This window comes from Malus domestica, chromosome 09, assembly GCF_042453785.1.
Source record: "Malus domestica chromosome 09, GDT2T_hap1".
In the NCBI taxonomy this organism is placed as follows: Eukaryota; Viridiplantae; Streptophyta; class Magnoliopsida; order Rosales; family Rosaceae; genus Malus; species Malus domestica.
In genome coordinates this window covers 32,147,140-32,162,122 of record NC_091669.1, presented here as the reverse complement: position 1 = coordinate 32,162,122, position 14,983 = coordinate 32,147,140, and the positions used below count along the sequence as shown (strand labels likewise).

Sequence of the window (14,983 nt, the reverse complement as noted above, 5' to 3'; positions counted from 1 at the left end):
AGGACATGTTATGTGAATGTGCCCTAGTAATATTGTGACATTCATCTTGTCCATGCCTTGAGTTAGTTCGGCTCGGCAAGGGCATGTGTGATGCAGTACTACTGATGAGTACTTGTTGTATTGTTACTACACCTGTACGATTTATGTTTTGATGAGATACCCTCGATTTAGGGTTATATAGAAACATATAGAGGAAAAATAATTGTAAATCGAGCGTATCTCATGAAAACATAAATCGTACAAGTGTAGTAACAATATACGTAGTATGTTTTCGTATTGTTTGGACCCAAAATTACACTATCGGTTCGTGCAATTGAGGCCGTTGAATTAGTAGAGTTCTAGACTGTTGGATGAGAAAGGTAAGACAATTTTGTTGTTAAGAGATAATGTTATGATTTTTAATCATAATAAGTATCTTTGGATGAATTATCTTAATTTTCTTGTACAAGATAAATAGGATACAAGTCATTGCTCCAACTTGAAAGCGAGCAATACAGTTCAACTTGATTTGGGATTCTCGGCATTTAGACGTATGGATTGGAACATTGGAGTATTATGACAAGAGTCCTAATGCATGGTGGTGTTGGTTGGCAAATGGATATTAATTAGCATAATGATTAATGCATGCACGAATATAAAGATGATGGAGGATAATGATTACATTTTTGGTAAATGGCTGCAATTGGTTTGCACTGATGAGATAAATTAACAATCAAAGGAAGCATTCTATGGCTTCCACATGGAAGATTAATGCATCTGCATATGAGAATTATCTCAAGGATATTTCAAGGTTAATTTCAATACATGCAGATTAGCAACGTGCGGAAGAAGGTCAGTGTTTTGATATGTCTAACATCAGGATAATGTTTCAAGAGTCAGATCCTATAATAGTAAGACATATCAAGCAAGTTTTCTATAAATACAAGGCATTCTGCGACAGAAAGGCCCCTTCAAATCAACATACAAATTGCCCTACGCAAAGGTTCTCAACAACCCTAAGATTTTTTTCCTTTCCCCCTTTCTTCTCGCTAACATACCTTCAGTTTGGATAGACAGCACTGCTTCGAGATTACTATATTCGGCACATTGAAAGCCGAATTTGAAATTGAACTTCATAGAACTAGCAGCCTTGTCTTCAGGCTCTAGAACTCGAAGGCCGAGACGTGTTCCTTCATCGGCTGCAGTCACAAGATTAAGAAGTCAGCAGCGCACCCAACGCCACATCAACATATTTTACTCCCTGGCCGAATCCGGCCGGCGAGTTGGCATGCCCCGCACATAACCGAAGGACATAGTTAGCTTATTAATTACTCGGCATGTGCGCCATGTAGGCTTGGTAGTTTTTAGGGTCAACACGTATATATATATGGTTATACTTAAAAAAAGGTTAGTATGTATAGAAAGAGTAATGCTAGTCAGACTAAATTTGTAGACAAAACTTGGTAAACTAAATGACATAGAAGTCAATGATTTAATTATTACTTAAACATTGTTCAACATGCTCATTTATATTGGTGACACATTATTTAGTTTGAAAATTATGTCTACAAATTTAGTTTTCCTAGAATTACCCAAAAGAGAAATATTTGTAGGCTTGGCAATCAAGTTGGGGGTCTCTCGGTCCTTCTTGATTTATTGTCGGCGTGCCAACTTGCGGCCTCAAGCCAAGCATGTAAAGATTGTAGTTGCGCTTTGGTCTAACTTGTTTCAAATACAGATGTGGCCGAGAAAGGAACATGTACCGATCAAAGGTTTCTCTGCGACTTATATGTAAGGACCCTTGAAAGACGTTCTTAATCTTCAACTATGAGTCTTTTGACGCGATGGGTGAATTCAAATGTTCTTTTGATTGGTGAGAAATCGTTAAAATTGAGACACTTGCATATGATGGATTTGATAAATATTAAATGAATTTTTGTTTATCGATGGTGCGATAGGTAATGTGAGTGTGTATGGTGAATTGCATCAATCCAAAGGAACTAGTCGTGGGGATTGGTTTTGATAAAGATTTAAATTATAAACTAAAGTACTGAATTGAAAAAACAATCTGAACTACAGAATTAAAATTCTAAATTAACTACTTGAGAAACTAAATTTTAAACTACTACATTGAGATACTGAATAAACTAAAACTAAACGATAAGAACAATAAACAAATAAAAGGATAAATTTACCTAGTGTAGAATGGAAAGCTAGAACGAAAGAATGAAAAGTGCAGTCCCCATAACAAATGGCCTTTAAGTTTCAATTAATGTCCCTTACAATCTTCTTTGTCTTGACTGTTTCCATCAACCTTGAGTTGTCTTGAAATACTGGCTAAAGCCCTGACTATCCGGATTTGGATTCGGTTACAATGAGTTGTTTCTTGTTTAGTATAAAGCAAATTCGGATTCACCCAGATTGCACCCGAATTTCCTAAACAATAATCCACAAAGCGAAGGGGATTAAAATACCCCGGGAAATTACTAACAGAAATAATCTCATCGACACCGCCATATTGTCTTGGTTTCATTGGACCAAAGTTGGATAAATGACCGCACCAACCAGTTGTAGCGATCTGACACGTTTCCAAACCATCATCTACATGAACACGTGTCGGACATGAATTTGCTTAAAGCAACACGTAACTCCTCCTGTCATCTCCGCAAACCTTGTCACGAAATGCCAGGTAACCAAGCCTTCGAGTTACTTAATTAAAATCAAGACCCCTATAAAACCAAGCCCTAGTATCCACTCCAAACAACCACAACACAAAAAATAACTAAACCGATAGATCTTCGGAAGTTTTGAATTGATCCACTTTGTCCTTGTTTTTACAATTCTCCTGCTTTGGATTTAGACATTAATCTGTAGCAATGGCTTGTGGAATTCCAATCTGCGTGCAGTGTGGGACTAGGAGCAACCCGTGCAGGTGCAAGGTGGTGGGGCCAACCCTGGGGTTTTTGGCCTTTGTTGGAGCTGCCATTGTGGAGTGGCCTGTTGGGGCTCTTGTTTACTGCTTCAGGCACATGAAGGGTCGCAGAATCATGGCTCATCCGGCAACCGTTGTTTACCCATCGGTCAATAGGGCCATTCCTATTTGATCAGTGTTTCTGGAAAAGATAGAGCCTTGGTGTTGCTGTTTCTTGATTAACTTGCTTTGAATATGTAATATTAAGCATTTTGTGTCTGCAATTTCAATCTCCTTACTTATCTAATAAAACAGTGTATGGTTTATGTGTATTTCCTGGATTTTTTACTGAGAGTTATCATTTTGTGCACAATGCTATCTATCTGAAACTTTTTATGATCATTACCTGCAGGTTATGTTTTATAGGTAGTCTTTTCTTCGAGAAACTGCTATAATGTAGAATAATTGCAGATGAGAAATAACAAGGGAAGTAAAACTGAATTAGAAAACTGCTATTTGATAAACTCCAAAATGTGTATTGCTTTATTCACCAAACAAACTGAATATTATTCGTAACATAGCGTACATGATTCACAAAAAAATTCTTTTTTTCTTTTTGTCAAGCATGTCACATTGTACAGGGAAGTTGATTTTTGTTACAACTTCCGTCGTATACAAGTGCTTCAATTAGAACTTTCGGTGCGGAACTATTTGGCGATGATGTAAAAATAAACTAGTCTTACCACCATTTCATATTTTATTACCACTTGACGTGTAAAACACCAAGTTGATATATTAGTCGTTTTGCCCTCACTACAGGACCAAAAAAAAAAAAAAAAAAATTAGTTTTACATCATTCTTTTTATTACTCCATTGATTAAAATCTTATTCATTTTCAATTTTTGATCAAGATCTTTGGGTATTAATAACATCATTAATTATTTGAATAATAAAATATTTTTATTTTTAAATATATTCATTTAGTGTTAAAAATGTTACAATTAGTATATTTATATTTATGGCTAAATTTTTATCATATATTTTTATTTTTAGTTTGTACCTATTTTTAATTTGCAAATATTTTTTTAATTTGTACCAATTTTCTTTTCATTTTTAGTTTGTACCCATATATTAGTTTCTTTTTGTGCCCAATTTTTTAAAGTTTTATTTGTGTTTCTACCCATGTGTATACCGTCACGTGACATTGTATATTTAATCAATGATAGAAAAATTACATATGGTATATTTACGTTTTATGCCTAAACTTTGTATCATATATTTATATTTTTAGTTTTTATCCACTTTTAATTTGCAACATTTTTTTAAAAATTTGTAGTATTTTCTTTTTAGTTTTATTTTGTACCCATGTATTAATTTCTTTTAGCACCTATATTTTTTCAAAATTCATTTGTACTCATAATTTTTTAATCTTTTGTCTGTACCCTAAAAATTCATTTGTAGTATTTTCTTTCTAGTTTTATAAGGTACCCATTCTTCTTTATTAATGTACCACTTTGTTATATGTGAAATGTACCTATTTTTTTTTGTAAAATGTACCAATTTTTTTAACACTATGGATACATTCTTTTGCCATTTCTTATTTCTTATTTTTATCTAGTTTTTATCCATTTATTAAATCAAAATGTTTGAATTTTTTTATTGTAACTGACACACCCTGATCAAGATCAAGGCATGCTGGCCATCACATGACGGTAACGTAGCCATGTGCACAGTGCGGAAGCAATGAATATAAGAAATATATGAATAATTAAAAACCAAAACTACTAGAGTGCACTATTAAACAGGAAGTGTTAGGAGTAAGATACAAAAGTAAATACTCCTAATCAGAGCATAGAAAGTCTAGGTGCAGTCCAGTAGGACAAGTACTAATTATACAGTACCATAAGATGTCCTACAATTATTTTGATAGGTCAGAACCACCGAAGTTCTCGCACCCAGCAACTGCAAATTTACCTAAAACCTGGAAGGGCGCAAAACAGAAAACATGAGTGGGCAAAAACAAATGTTTTACAAAACCATTTCATTTATCAACATTTCTAACCCCTCACTATAAAACATGTATAATTTTTCCCAGAATCAGAATATAAGCATATACATAAATATTATATAATTATATCAATTCAAATCATGCCTTGCATAATCATATTCATATGTATGCCATGCCAAGATATAATAGAGTAAGCAATTCAGGTGAGAATAACTTCATAGAAATGTAACATATTAGTCGGAACCCCTGTGATAGTCTGTACGGCTGAATTCATAGCTCAAAAGTCAATCTAGCCGGAGTCACTACAATGACCTATACGGCACTATACTGCACAAGAGTCGGAACCAAGTGAAAGGTCTGTACGACAATACTGGGTGTAATATAATTATGCTCAATACTACTCTCACATAACATCTGGGCGATAAATCGCTAGTCACCTACGAGTCGGAACCATAAATAAGGTCTGTATGACAAGACTGTGCATCTAAATTGGATCCAACATGAGCATATGGTACGGGAGGTGACATTATAAACAGGCCTATGCCATATCTTTGGCTAAATCACAATCACCCTAGGTGCAGTTTTATGAGCTCAAAGTTATTCAATCACATATCACATCACCAATAATTCACATGACCAAACATAACTAACCTAAGCTTACCTGAGCGTCCACATCACCACAATTATATATAATGCATCATATACCAATTCATTACGACATATAAATTCATATGCATGGCATTTAAGGCATACTTTCATTTAAACACATATTTCTGGGAAAATATCAAGTATATAAATATATATTGAAAACCAAAAGCCCATTCACTGGTATGTCGAAGGGTTGTAGCCCCCGAGTCGCCCTTGAACGCGCTTGTCCTTGGGATAAGTCTCACCTATATGTGAATTAACTATAAAAACGTTATTTAAAGCATATAGACAAAACTAGCTAATAAATTCTCATACAATGCTCAATGGGGTGTTTGAATATACCAACATGATCTACACAACTCCACGAACATCCCCATATTTTTAGAAAAATTTTCCGACCACCCACGCTCCGCCATGCGCAGGCATGTGCCTGGCACACTGACGATGGCAGTGACGGCGTTAGGGAATATTCCTTTAAAACAGTGGCATATACCATTAATTATTAATGGCGTCATCCAACACCGTTAGCATATTCCATCAGTTTTGACGGAATATACCTTCGTCTTCTCCGACGAGTCGCCGAACACTGGTGACTTCGCCGGTTTTTGGGTTAATTTTTAAAACCTTATATCTTTCTCAATTCTTAACCAAATTGCATGAAACTTGTCTCAAAATGAAGCTTATGAAGAGTAGAACAAATCCATACCTTTTTTAGGACCTAAATCCCACGAGATTCAACAAAAAACTCCTTGATATTCCGGCCAAACATGCAACTTGCCGTTCTCGCTATTCGACTTCCAAATCCTTCCAACGAACCACTCCTAGCCTCGTGAGGACCTCCTTAAGCTACCTATAAGCTTCAAATTCTTTAAAGCCTTCAAAATTACGTGTGCATGAACAGTGCACAAAATCGAGGTTAGGGTTTCTTGGGTTTTTCATGGTTTCAAGTCCTAAAAATGACATATATAAACTCAGAAGCTCTAAGGGAATAAGAATATCACCTTTAGAACATCGATCCGTGCGTGAGTGTGAGTTTGGTGCTCGTCCGTACTTGAGGGAAGGAGAGAGAGAGAGAGAGAGTCCGAGGGAGAGAGCACGGTAGAGAAGAGAGAGGGTGAGTGTTGTGTGTGAGTTCCATGTGGTCACCAACAAACCAAGAAAATAACATCTAAGTCTCATAATATGTGACACATACACACTACAATTTCCATGTCCAAGGATAAAACTGTCATTTCACATCGTCGAAAATTAAATATTCGGGACGGGCTGTGACAGTAACCATTTCTAATAGTATTATAATGAGGGATTTTAAATTTATAGGATTATAAATCTCATAATATATCAAACAATTAATGTCAAAACTATAAAAATATAAATATTAATAGTAATATAATGAGGTGTACAAAGTCAAGGGACTTTGATCAAACTTTAAATATTATTAAGGTTTTAATCAAAGAATGTTAAAGATTAGGGACCGCATCCAAAATATCCAAAAAAAAAAAAACACCTTGCCAAACAGAAAAGTTTTTTCAGGTCAAAGCTATTTTCATCGTCATAATTTTTAGCTAACACAAATTCGTTGGAAAAGATTAGCAGAGCAAAGTCCGTCGCCCAAAGTCATATCCAACGAAATTGTAATTTGCCCGTTCATTGGACTAAACAGAGTTAGCCGACCAATAAACTCGTCCGGGTAAGAGTGCATGACTATATTGATCTAACGAAGAGAAGAATAGTTCGTCACTCTACACAAAATTAAACAATGTTATAAATTTGACCCGACGAGGGCCAATTCTATGAAATCAAATTTAAAAATGATATATTGTTTGCTCGATAAAATAGTTGGTCGGGTTAATATTTTAAATTTTTTTAGATAATGTTGAAAAAATAATATAATCGATGACAACATTAAATTTTTTTTATCTACTTACATTTGTTGATACACAAAATCAGTGAAGATTTTGGAACAACGTAAAGTGTTAAGTTTGTGACCTTTGCTTTGCTCCGGTCATTAGCACTACTAAGCATAACTGCTTGGACGAAGAATGGACAACCGTCGCGCAAAGGCAAATACGGTCGTCAGAAACATTGGGTGGCGAAGAGGCCGTCACACAAATTTTGTTTCGCAAAGCTAGTGATGTCAGACATTGCGCGACGGAGGAAAGTGCTTCGTCGCGCGAAATAAATGTTGCGCGACAAACTTGGTGGTCGTTGCATGAAACAAAGAGCAACGAAGTGATACTCCAAGCGACGAAACTGGGGTTCGACCCCCAGACCCTTGCACGACGAACATAAGGCTGTTGCGTTAAGATTTTAAAATTAATTTTTTAAAATAATTTTTATTTATTTTTTCCTTTTAAATGTTGATAATATTGTTTTATGTATAAGTTAATTTAAAGGAAAACTAATGAAAAAGGCTTGAAAACTTTGAGTTTTAATAATAAGGACAAAATAAAGGGTAAAATGAATAGTACCAGGATTGACTTTTTAGTGTAAAAATGTGGTTTTTCGTTAAAGTGAACAGTACCGGGAGCTTTTCGTTAAAGTTCCCTTAATTTAATGATATTAAAAACATAAAATGTACAAAAGATTATTGAATTAAAAAATTATTGAAAGTGTATATACAAAGGAAAGAAATATTTTTAAAAAATGAAAACAATTAAAAAAAAAAAAACTATAATATGTAGTCGTCCACGTCACAATTGCTTGCTGGTGGTGTTGCTGCTGTATTGGGGGGCTGGGAGGTCGGCAGCTGCTACGACAGAGGGGGGTAATGAGGTAGTTGCTGCGGAGGGGGGCTAGGAGATCTTTGCTGAAGGTGGTGCAACGTCGAGGAACCAAATGCTAGAGATTTGAAGGGTGAGACGAAATTGGTTCATCAAACTGCTTTGGGCCACAAACTGAGACTGTTGGGTGGCAATCTGCTCTTTTATGTTCGCCACTTCAGGTGTCAGTGATTTGACCTTTTTTGGTCTCTGCCTGGAGGATAAGGCAAATGGGTGCCAAAGACGGGCTTTCCTATGCCCCCGGTGAACATTTCCCTGCCTACGACCGAGGGTCTGATTGAGTGTGTCCATCATGATCTGAAAACGCATATTCTCAGAGGGAAACACCTCCTCGATCGAGGTCTATGGGGTAAGTTAGGAAGCCACCCCCTCCGGAACGGTTTGGCCCTTCTCCACCATGGTGGAGTAGAAAAATGAAAACAAACAAATTAATTTTAATATACATGTAATTAATATGAATACTAATTGAATATTAAAACAGTGAAATAACTTACATGAAGCTGGCTCCATCAGCTCATCCCCGGACTGAACATACACCCCCTTGAACATGTTAATCTCAGGAAACTTTGACCACCTCTAAATTAAAAAAAAATAATATTAACACATAGATTACCAATTGTGTAATAGAGAGTAAAAAGAATCAAAACTTGAAATAAATATACGGTTACCTTATGTTGCTCCTCCAACCTATAAAAGAAGCGTCGTGAGCCGGAGCGGTGAAGAAGTTTCTTCTTCGACCGGTTAATCGAGTTTGCCTTCACTTTTTTCCGTTGAATTAAAAAAACATATTAGTTTAGATATTTATAACAAATTAATGAAAAAAATTAAAATATTATTTAAAAATATAAAGGTTTTCATTAAATATTATTGAAATATATATTATACTTACGAGGTATTTCTCGTCTTGAAAATGGTCACTAAGCCACTCTCATCATCTCGTCGGTCCACTAACTCTATAGGGCACCCAATTGCTAGAGCGACCTTAGGACCATCATCTTTCTCATAATGCTTTTGGAGGTCACTCTTCCATTAAGTGAACCTACCGGCGCAAAGGTTGTTGATGTACTAGGTTTGATTGGCATCGAGGTTCGTGAGCTCATAGTGATGTTGCAAAACTCAACAAATAAATAATAGTTAAAATTTATAATATTTGTATACTTTAATAAAAATTTAGTATTTGAGGTTGACAATACTTACCAATAATTCATGAAGAATGACTTCCTTGACTTTAGGTGGGACAGCTTTCCATGACTCCCACATGAAGGGGAAATGATTCTTGATAACCGAGCCAATGTTACTGGCCAACGCGATGTGCTACTCCTTTGTTGCAGCCTAACAATGTCGAGGATCCCATGTAATGGTGATCTTCTCGGTCGTGGTGTGAGTGGTCTGTGATGTCTTCAGAGGTCTACATGGGCCCCTGAGTTTTTTTTTTTTTTTTTTTAACTACCAAATAAACAAAGTATACATTAAACGAATTCTATTTTATATCGAAAATTCGGCAGAACCTCCCCTAAAACTATAACATTTCCTAAAACTTGCATACAATATAACAACAAAAGCAACACATCCACCCAACAATTCAAACACTTTATACCAATAAGGGACTTTAAACCAAAATTTACAACTTGTATCAAGTGTTTTCACTTCTAATTGCATCAGTGACCATGAATTTGTGAAGAAACTACACATATATTGGATTGCAAATGTAATTAAGTAAGTTGAGAACGATATCGATGTGAGTAGTTCATCTCTTTGAAATTTGAACACACCATATTCGTAACTTGAAAAATATGCTGAAGATTTTCACTAATGAGAAAATAAAAGAATAAGAAAGATAACTTTTTTTAGAGTGTAACCAAAGAATTTATCAACCAACTTTTTCTAAAGAAGATTGGGGATCTTCTTTTGTTATCCACCAACAGATTTCACAACAACCAAATAATTTAAAAGTTTGATTTTCACAACAACCAAAAAAACTTTCAAAATTTCGATTATACTATGAGAAAGATGCATTACCTGTCTGGGACCCCTCTCCATGGACATAGGAAGCCTCACTAGACTGCTCAGCCTCCTCAGAACTCCAGAGCCGGCGATGAGTCTGTCGGGCGCTTAGTAGAGGATGCGTCACCAAAGAAGTCGATGACGCAAGAACCATAGACACTGTTGGACCAAAAGGCATGACCAGAGGGACACCCTTCATGGCCATATCAGGTGGGGATATGGTAGCAGCACTACCTGCTGGAGAAGGTGTCTGACTAACACTACTAGCTGCCCGACGGTTTGAAATGAAGTTCGACATCTACAAAACAATAAATAAAAAGTTACATTCCACTACTTTTAGTCAATTTATTAGAGTATATTACATGGCACATAATATACATAATCCACCAACACCAATATGTTTTGCATATAAAAGCTATCAAATGTTAAAAGAAAAACATAAGCAATGAATCCTAAGTAGTTGATCCACCAATAGATGAGTAATAGACAAAGAATAGTTAAATATATAATATAGATCTTTAGTATCTCTATTTACGTAAACAAATATTCAATTATAATATTTATTCTAAAAATAATTAAAAACTTAAATAAATTGAATTAATCCATTCAATTATTTAAACAACAAAACATGAATTTTCGCCTAATGAAGTCCAAATACATAACCTATAAAAAAACCTTAAAATTAAATATTGTCCTCAAAAACATAAATTTAAAACTATTGTTTCGCTAGTCCTCCATTTCGGTCCACGTCATAATGCCACTGCTTGTAACCCCCCCTTCAACGCCTCCTCCATCAACTTCATCAACTCTTCGTTCATATGATCAAGAGTATAGTTACACTATTACACATGTTTATACCATATTTAGGGCCTCGTATTTAGATCTCGTACAAATACTCGGGGGACTTAAATGTAATTATGGGATAAAGGAAGGGGCAAATATGTAATAAGTGAGGAGTCCTTATTCTATAAAAGGACCCCTCACCCTCACAATTAGGGAGGCCTCACTCTCACTCTCAGAGGCCATTTCTGGAGCCTTACCCTTTTCAACGCTCTCACTTCTAGAGCTCTCTCTCCCCCTCACTTCTCAGAGAAATATAATACAATCAGTGTGGACGTAGCCCAAACATTGGGGTGAACCACGATAAAATCCTTGTGTTCTTTACATTACTTGCAGATTCACGGTCGGATTTACGTTGTTCCAAGACCTCCGGTTTTGTGCATCAACATTTGGCGCCGTCTGTGGGAAACGATACGAAAAGTTGTGTCGGTTCTCTTTCATTTTTTCATCTCCGTCGTGAATTTGCAAAAATTTGCAAAAACCTAGAAATAGAAAAGATCCAGATCTCAAAATCACTCATCTCTCTTTCTGGAAAACACATTGAAGCTAAACAAAAACCCCACTTCTCGATACACAGACACACTTTGTCTGTCTCTCTCTCTAATCTAATCCCTCAGCAAAAACAAAAAAAAAGATCCAGAAGAAAAAGAAAGAGATTCCATCGTCTCAACCATCATCATCATCTGCTCCGCAGCCCCACCAATCCTCCGCCGCACCCCAATCTTTCCATCGTCTGATCGCTGTCGACGTCCCCAACGAAGAGGACGAGATCCTTTTCGCAGCTCCTAGCTCCCGCCGCCTCTGTGAGATCAGACACCTAGAAAAACGGCACAGCAGCAATCACAGTTTCTCTCTCTAGCTAGACCAGCAATGGCAGGGAACAGACTGAAACTCGATACGACGTCGCAGTCCTACTTAGAAGGAAAAACAGTGAGCGACACCAAGGTTCTGATATCTGATCTCTGCTGCCAATTCTGCAATCTCGGATGGGTCTCAGGAACGGGTGGCAGCATCACAATCAAAGTTCACGAAGACTCTGTTCCGAAGCCTGAGCGGCTTGTAGTCATGTCTCCGTCTGGCGTTCAGAATGAGAGAATGGTACGGCCCGGCGGTGGATTTACAGTGGGGAGATTCTCCGGCGAGAGGGAATTACCGGTTGTGTACACAGAAATGGACGGCGGGTTCAATGGTAACGGGGCTCCAAGAAGGGTATTATGGGCACCGAGGAGTAAAAGGAGTGAAAGTCGCAGGATTTAGAGTGCTTTTCATAGTATAGCTTCGTTTTGGGGGCGATTACGTTCCAATTCATCATTTTTGAGGTCCGGGTCGGAATCTGGTATTGTATTTTAACGAAGGCGAAGATCGCGATTCGTGGGTCAAGGACGACGTCGATCTCGGGGCACGTGTTTTTGGTCGGAGACAGCGCAGGCATACCACATGTCCAAGCAGCTGTCATTAGGGAAAAGCAAGAAAAGCAATCGCAATTAAAAGCTTAAAGTCAGATGCTTTCCAAAGCCATATAACGTGGGTAGACAGAGAATGAGCAGAAGAGCAGAAAAGAAAAGTACTTTGATGGGATTTTTACAGCTGGAGTACACCAGCTTGTGTTTCAAACAGCAGAAAAAGAAAAAAGAGGCGTGATAGTGGATGGGCACGACCAAGATGTCCAAGAAAAGCAAGTGGAGTTAACCCTTCAGTTTCGCCAAGAGACAGAGACAGTTTTCGCCAAGAGACAGACAGAAAAGCAATGGGGAACAAAGCAGAAAAGAGAAAACAAAGAAAATGCAGCAGAAAAACACTGCAAAAAACAAGGAATAAATACCCCATCAGAGGGTAATATGTATAAACCCCATCAGAGGGTAAAAAAAAAAAAAAAAAAAAAAAAAAACGGCAAAGCCCAAAGTAAATGGGCTGGAATGTTGTGTAGAGGGCGAAAACCCATAAACCCAAAATAGCTCCAACCAGGTGATCAAAAGTACGCCAAGTACTCCAAATTATACATGAGCATTACTCATGTCATTCATACATAAACATTCATGAGCATCACTCATGATAATCATACATAAACATTCATAACCATCATTCATGTCAACATTCATGAGCATCACTCATGTTAACATTCATGAGCATCACTCATGACAACATCCATGAGCATCATTCATGGCAATCAACATAAACATTCATGAGCATCACTCATGTCAATCAGCTTCAAAAGCTTCATTTACAGAGCTCTAGCTTCAAAAGCTTCATTTACAGAGCTCTAGATTCAAAAGCTTCATTTACAAGAGCTCTGGCTTCAAAGACTTCATTTACAGAGCTCTAGCTTCAAAAGCTTCATTTACAAGAGCTCTAGCTTCAAAGACTTCATTTACAAGAGCTCTAGCTTCAAAGACTTCATTTACAGAGCTTTAGATTCAAAAGCTTCATTTACAAAAGCTCTAGCTTTAAAAGCTTCATTTACAGAGCTCTAGATTCAAAAGCTTCATTTACAAGAGCTCTGGCTTCAAAGACTTCATTTACAGAGCTCTAGCTTCAAAAGCTTCATTTACAAGAGCTCTAGCTTCAAAGACTTCATTTACAAAGCTCCAGTTTCGAAAGCTTCATTTACAGAGCTCTAGTTTCGAAAGCTTCATTTACAGAGCTCTAGCTTCAAAGACTTCATTTACAGAGCTCTAGCTTCAAAAGCTTCATTTACAAGAGCTCTAGCTTCAAAGACTTCATTTACAGAGCTTTAGATTCAAAAGCTTCATTTACAAAAGCTCTAGCTTTAAAAGCTTCATTTACAGAGCTCTAGCTTCAAAGCTTCACTTGCAAAGCTTCACTTACAAAGCTTCAGTGCAGGGTATACAAATACCGCCTCCGAACAACCGCCACTTCGGCCCATACATGGATTCAATTTGAAGTCTCCAGCCAACAGACTCTATTGACCGAAGACTTGGGGGACTACATTATGTACCATATATTGGGCCTCAATTGGGCCTCATGAAAAATATTTGGGGGACTTAGCCCATTATTTATGTATTAAGGAGCGAGCCCTTATTCTATAAAAGGGACTCCCTTACCTTCATTAGAGAGCAACGCCGCCAGCTGAGCAACCGCCTTGCTGCAAACATCAACTCTAGCCCATCATTTATGTATTGAGGAGCGAGCCCTTATTCTATAAAAGGGACCCCCTCACCTTCAAGCGCCACAAGCCGAGCCAACCAAGGCAATATAAGCCACAAGCCGAGCAACCTCGCAACATGTGCTACTTCTAGTTGAGCATCATTTCAGATTGGGCACCGCCTCATGTCGAGTGTCAGCACCAGACGCCATCTAGTTACTTCGGCCCACACATGGACTGAATTTCAAGTCTCCAGCCAAAAGACTCTCTTGACTGAAGACTTAGGGGACTACTGTTTATACCATATTTAGGGCCTCGTATTTAGATCTCGTACAAATACTCGGGGGACTTAAATGTAATTATGGGATAAAGGAAGGGGCAAATATGTAATAAGTGAGGAGTCCTTATTCTATAAAAGGACCCCTCACCCTCACAATTAGGGAGGCCTCACTCTCACTCTCAGAGGCCATTTCTGGAGCCTTACCCTTTTCAACGCTCTCACTTCTAGAGCTCTCTCTCCCCCTCACTTCTCAGAGAAATATAATACAATCAGTGTGGACGTAGCCCAAACATTGGGGTGAACCACGATAAAATCCTTGTGTTCTTTACATTACTTGCAGATTCACGGTCGGATTTACGTTGTTCCAAGACCTCCGGTTTTGTGCATCAACAACACATATATGCAAATAATTAATTACAACATATAA

The 14,983-nt window shown here is 37.3% G+C and overlaps 1 protein-coding gene across 1 annotated transcript; it reads left to right on the top strand.

Moving 5' to 3' along the window:
- Window positions 1–2,724: 2,724 nt before the first annotated feature.
- Window positions 2,725–3,222, top strand: LOC103444176 (uncharacterized). The gene has a single exon (XM_008383096.4). The coding sequence runs from the start codon at window positions 2,856–2,858 to the stop codon at window positions 3,081–3,083; it is 228 nt and encodes a 75-aa protein (XP_008381318.1). The 5' UTR covers window positions 2,725–2,855; the 3' UTR covers window positions 3,084–3,222.
- The last annotated feature ends 11,761 nt before the right edge of the window (window positions 3,223–14,983 follow it).

Bases quoted from the DNA above. Each gene is read 5' to 3' on its own strand.
- LOC103444176 (XM_008383096.4), top strand. From the start codon at position 2,856: ATGGCTTGTGGAATTCCAATCTGCGTGCAGTGTGGGACTAGGAGCAAC.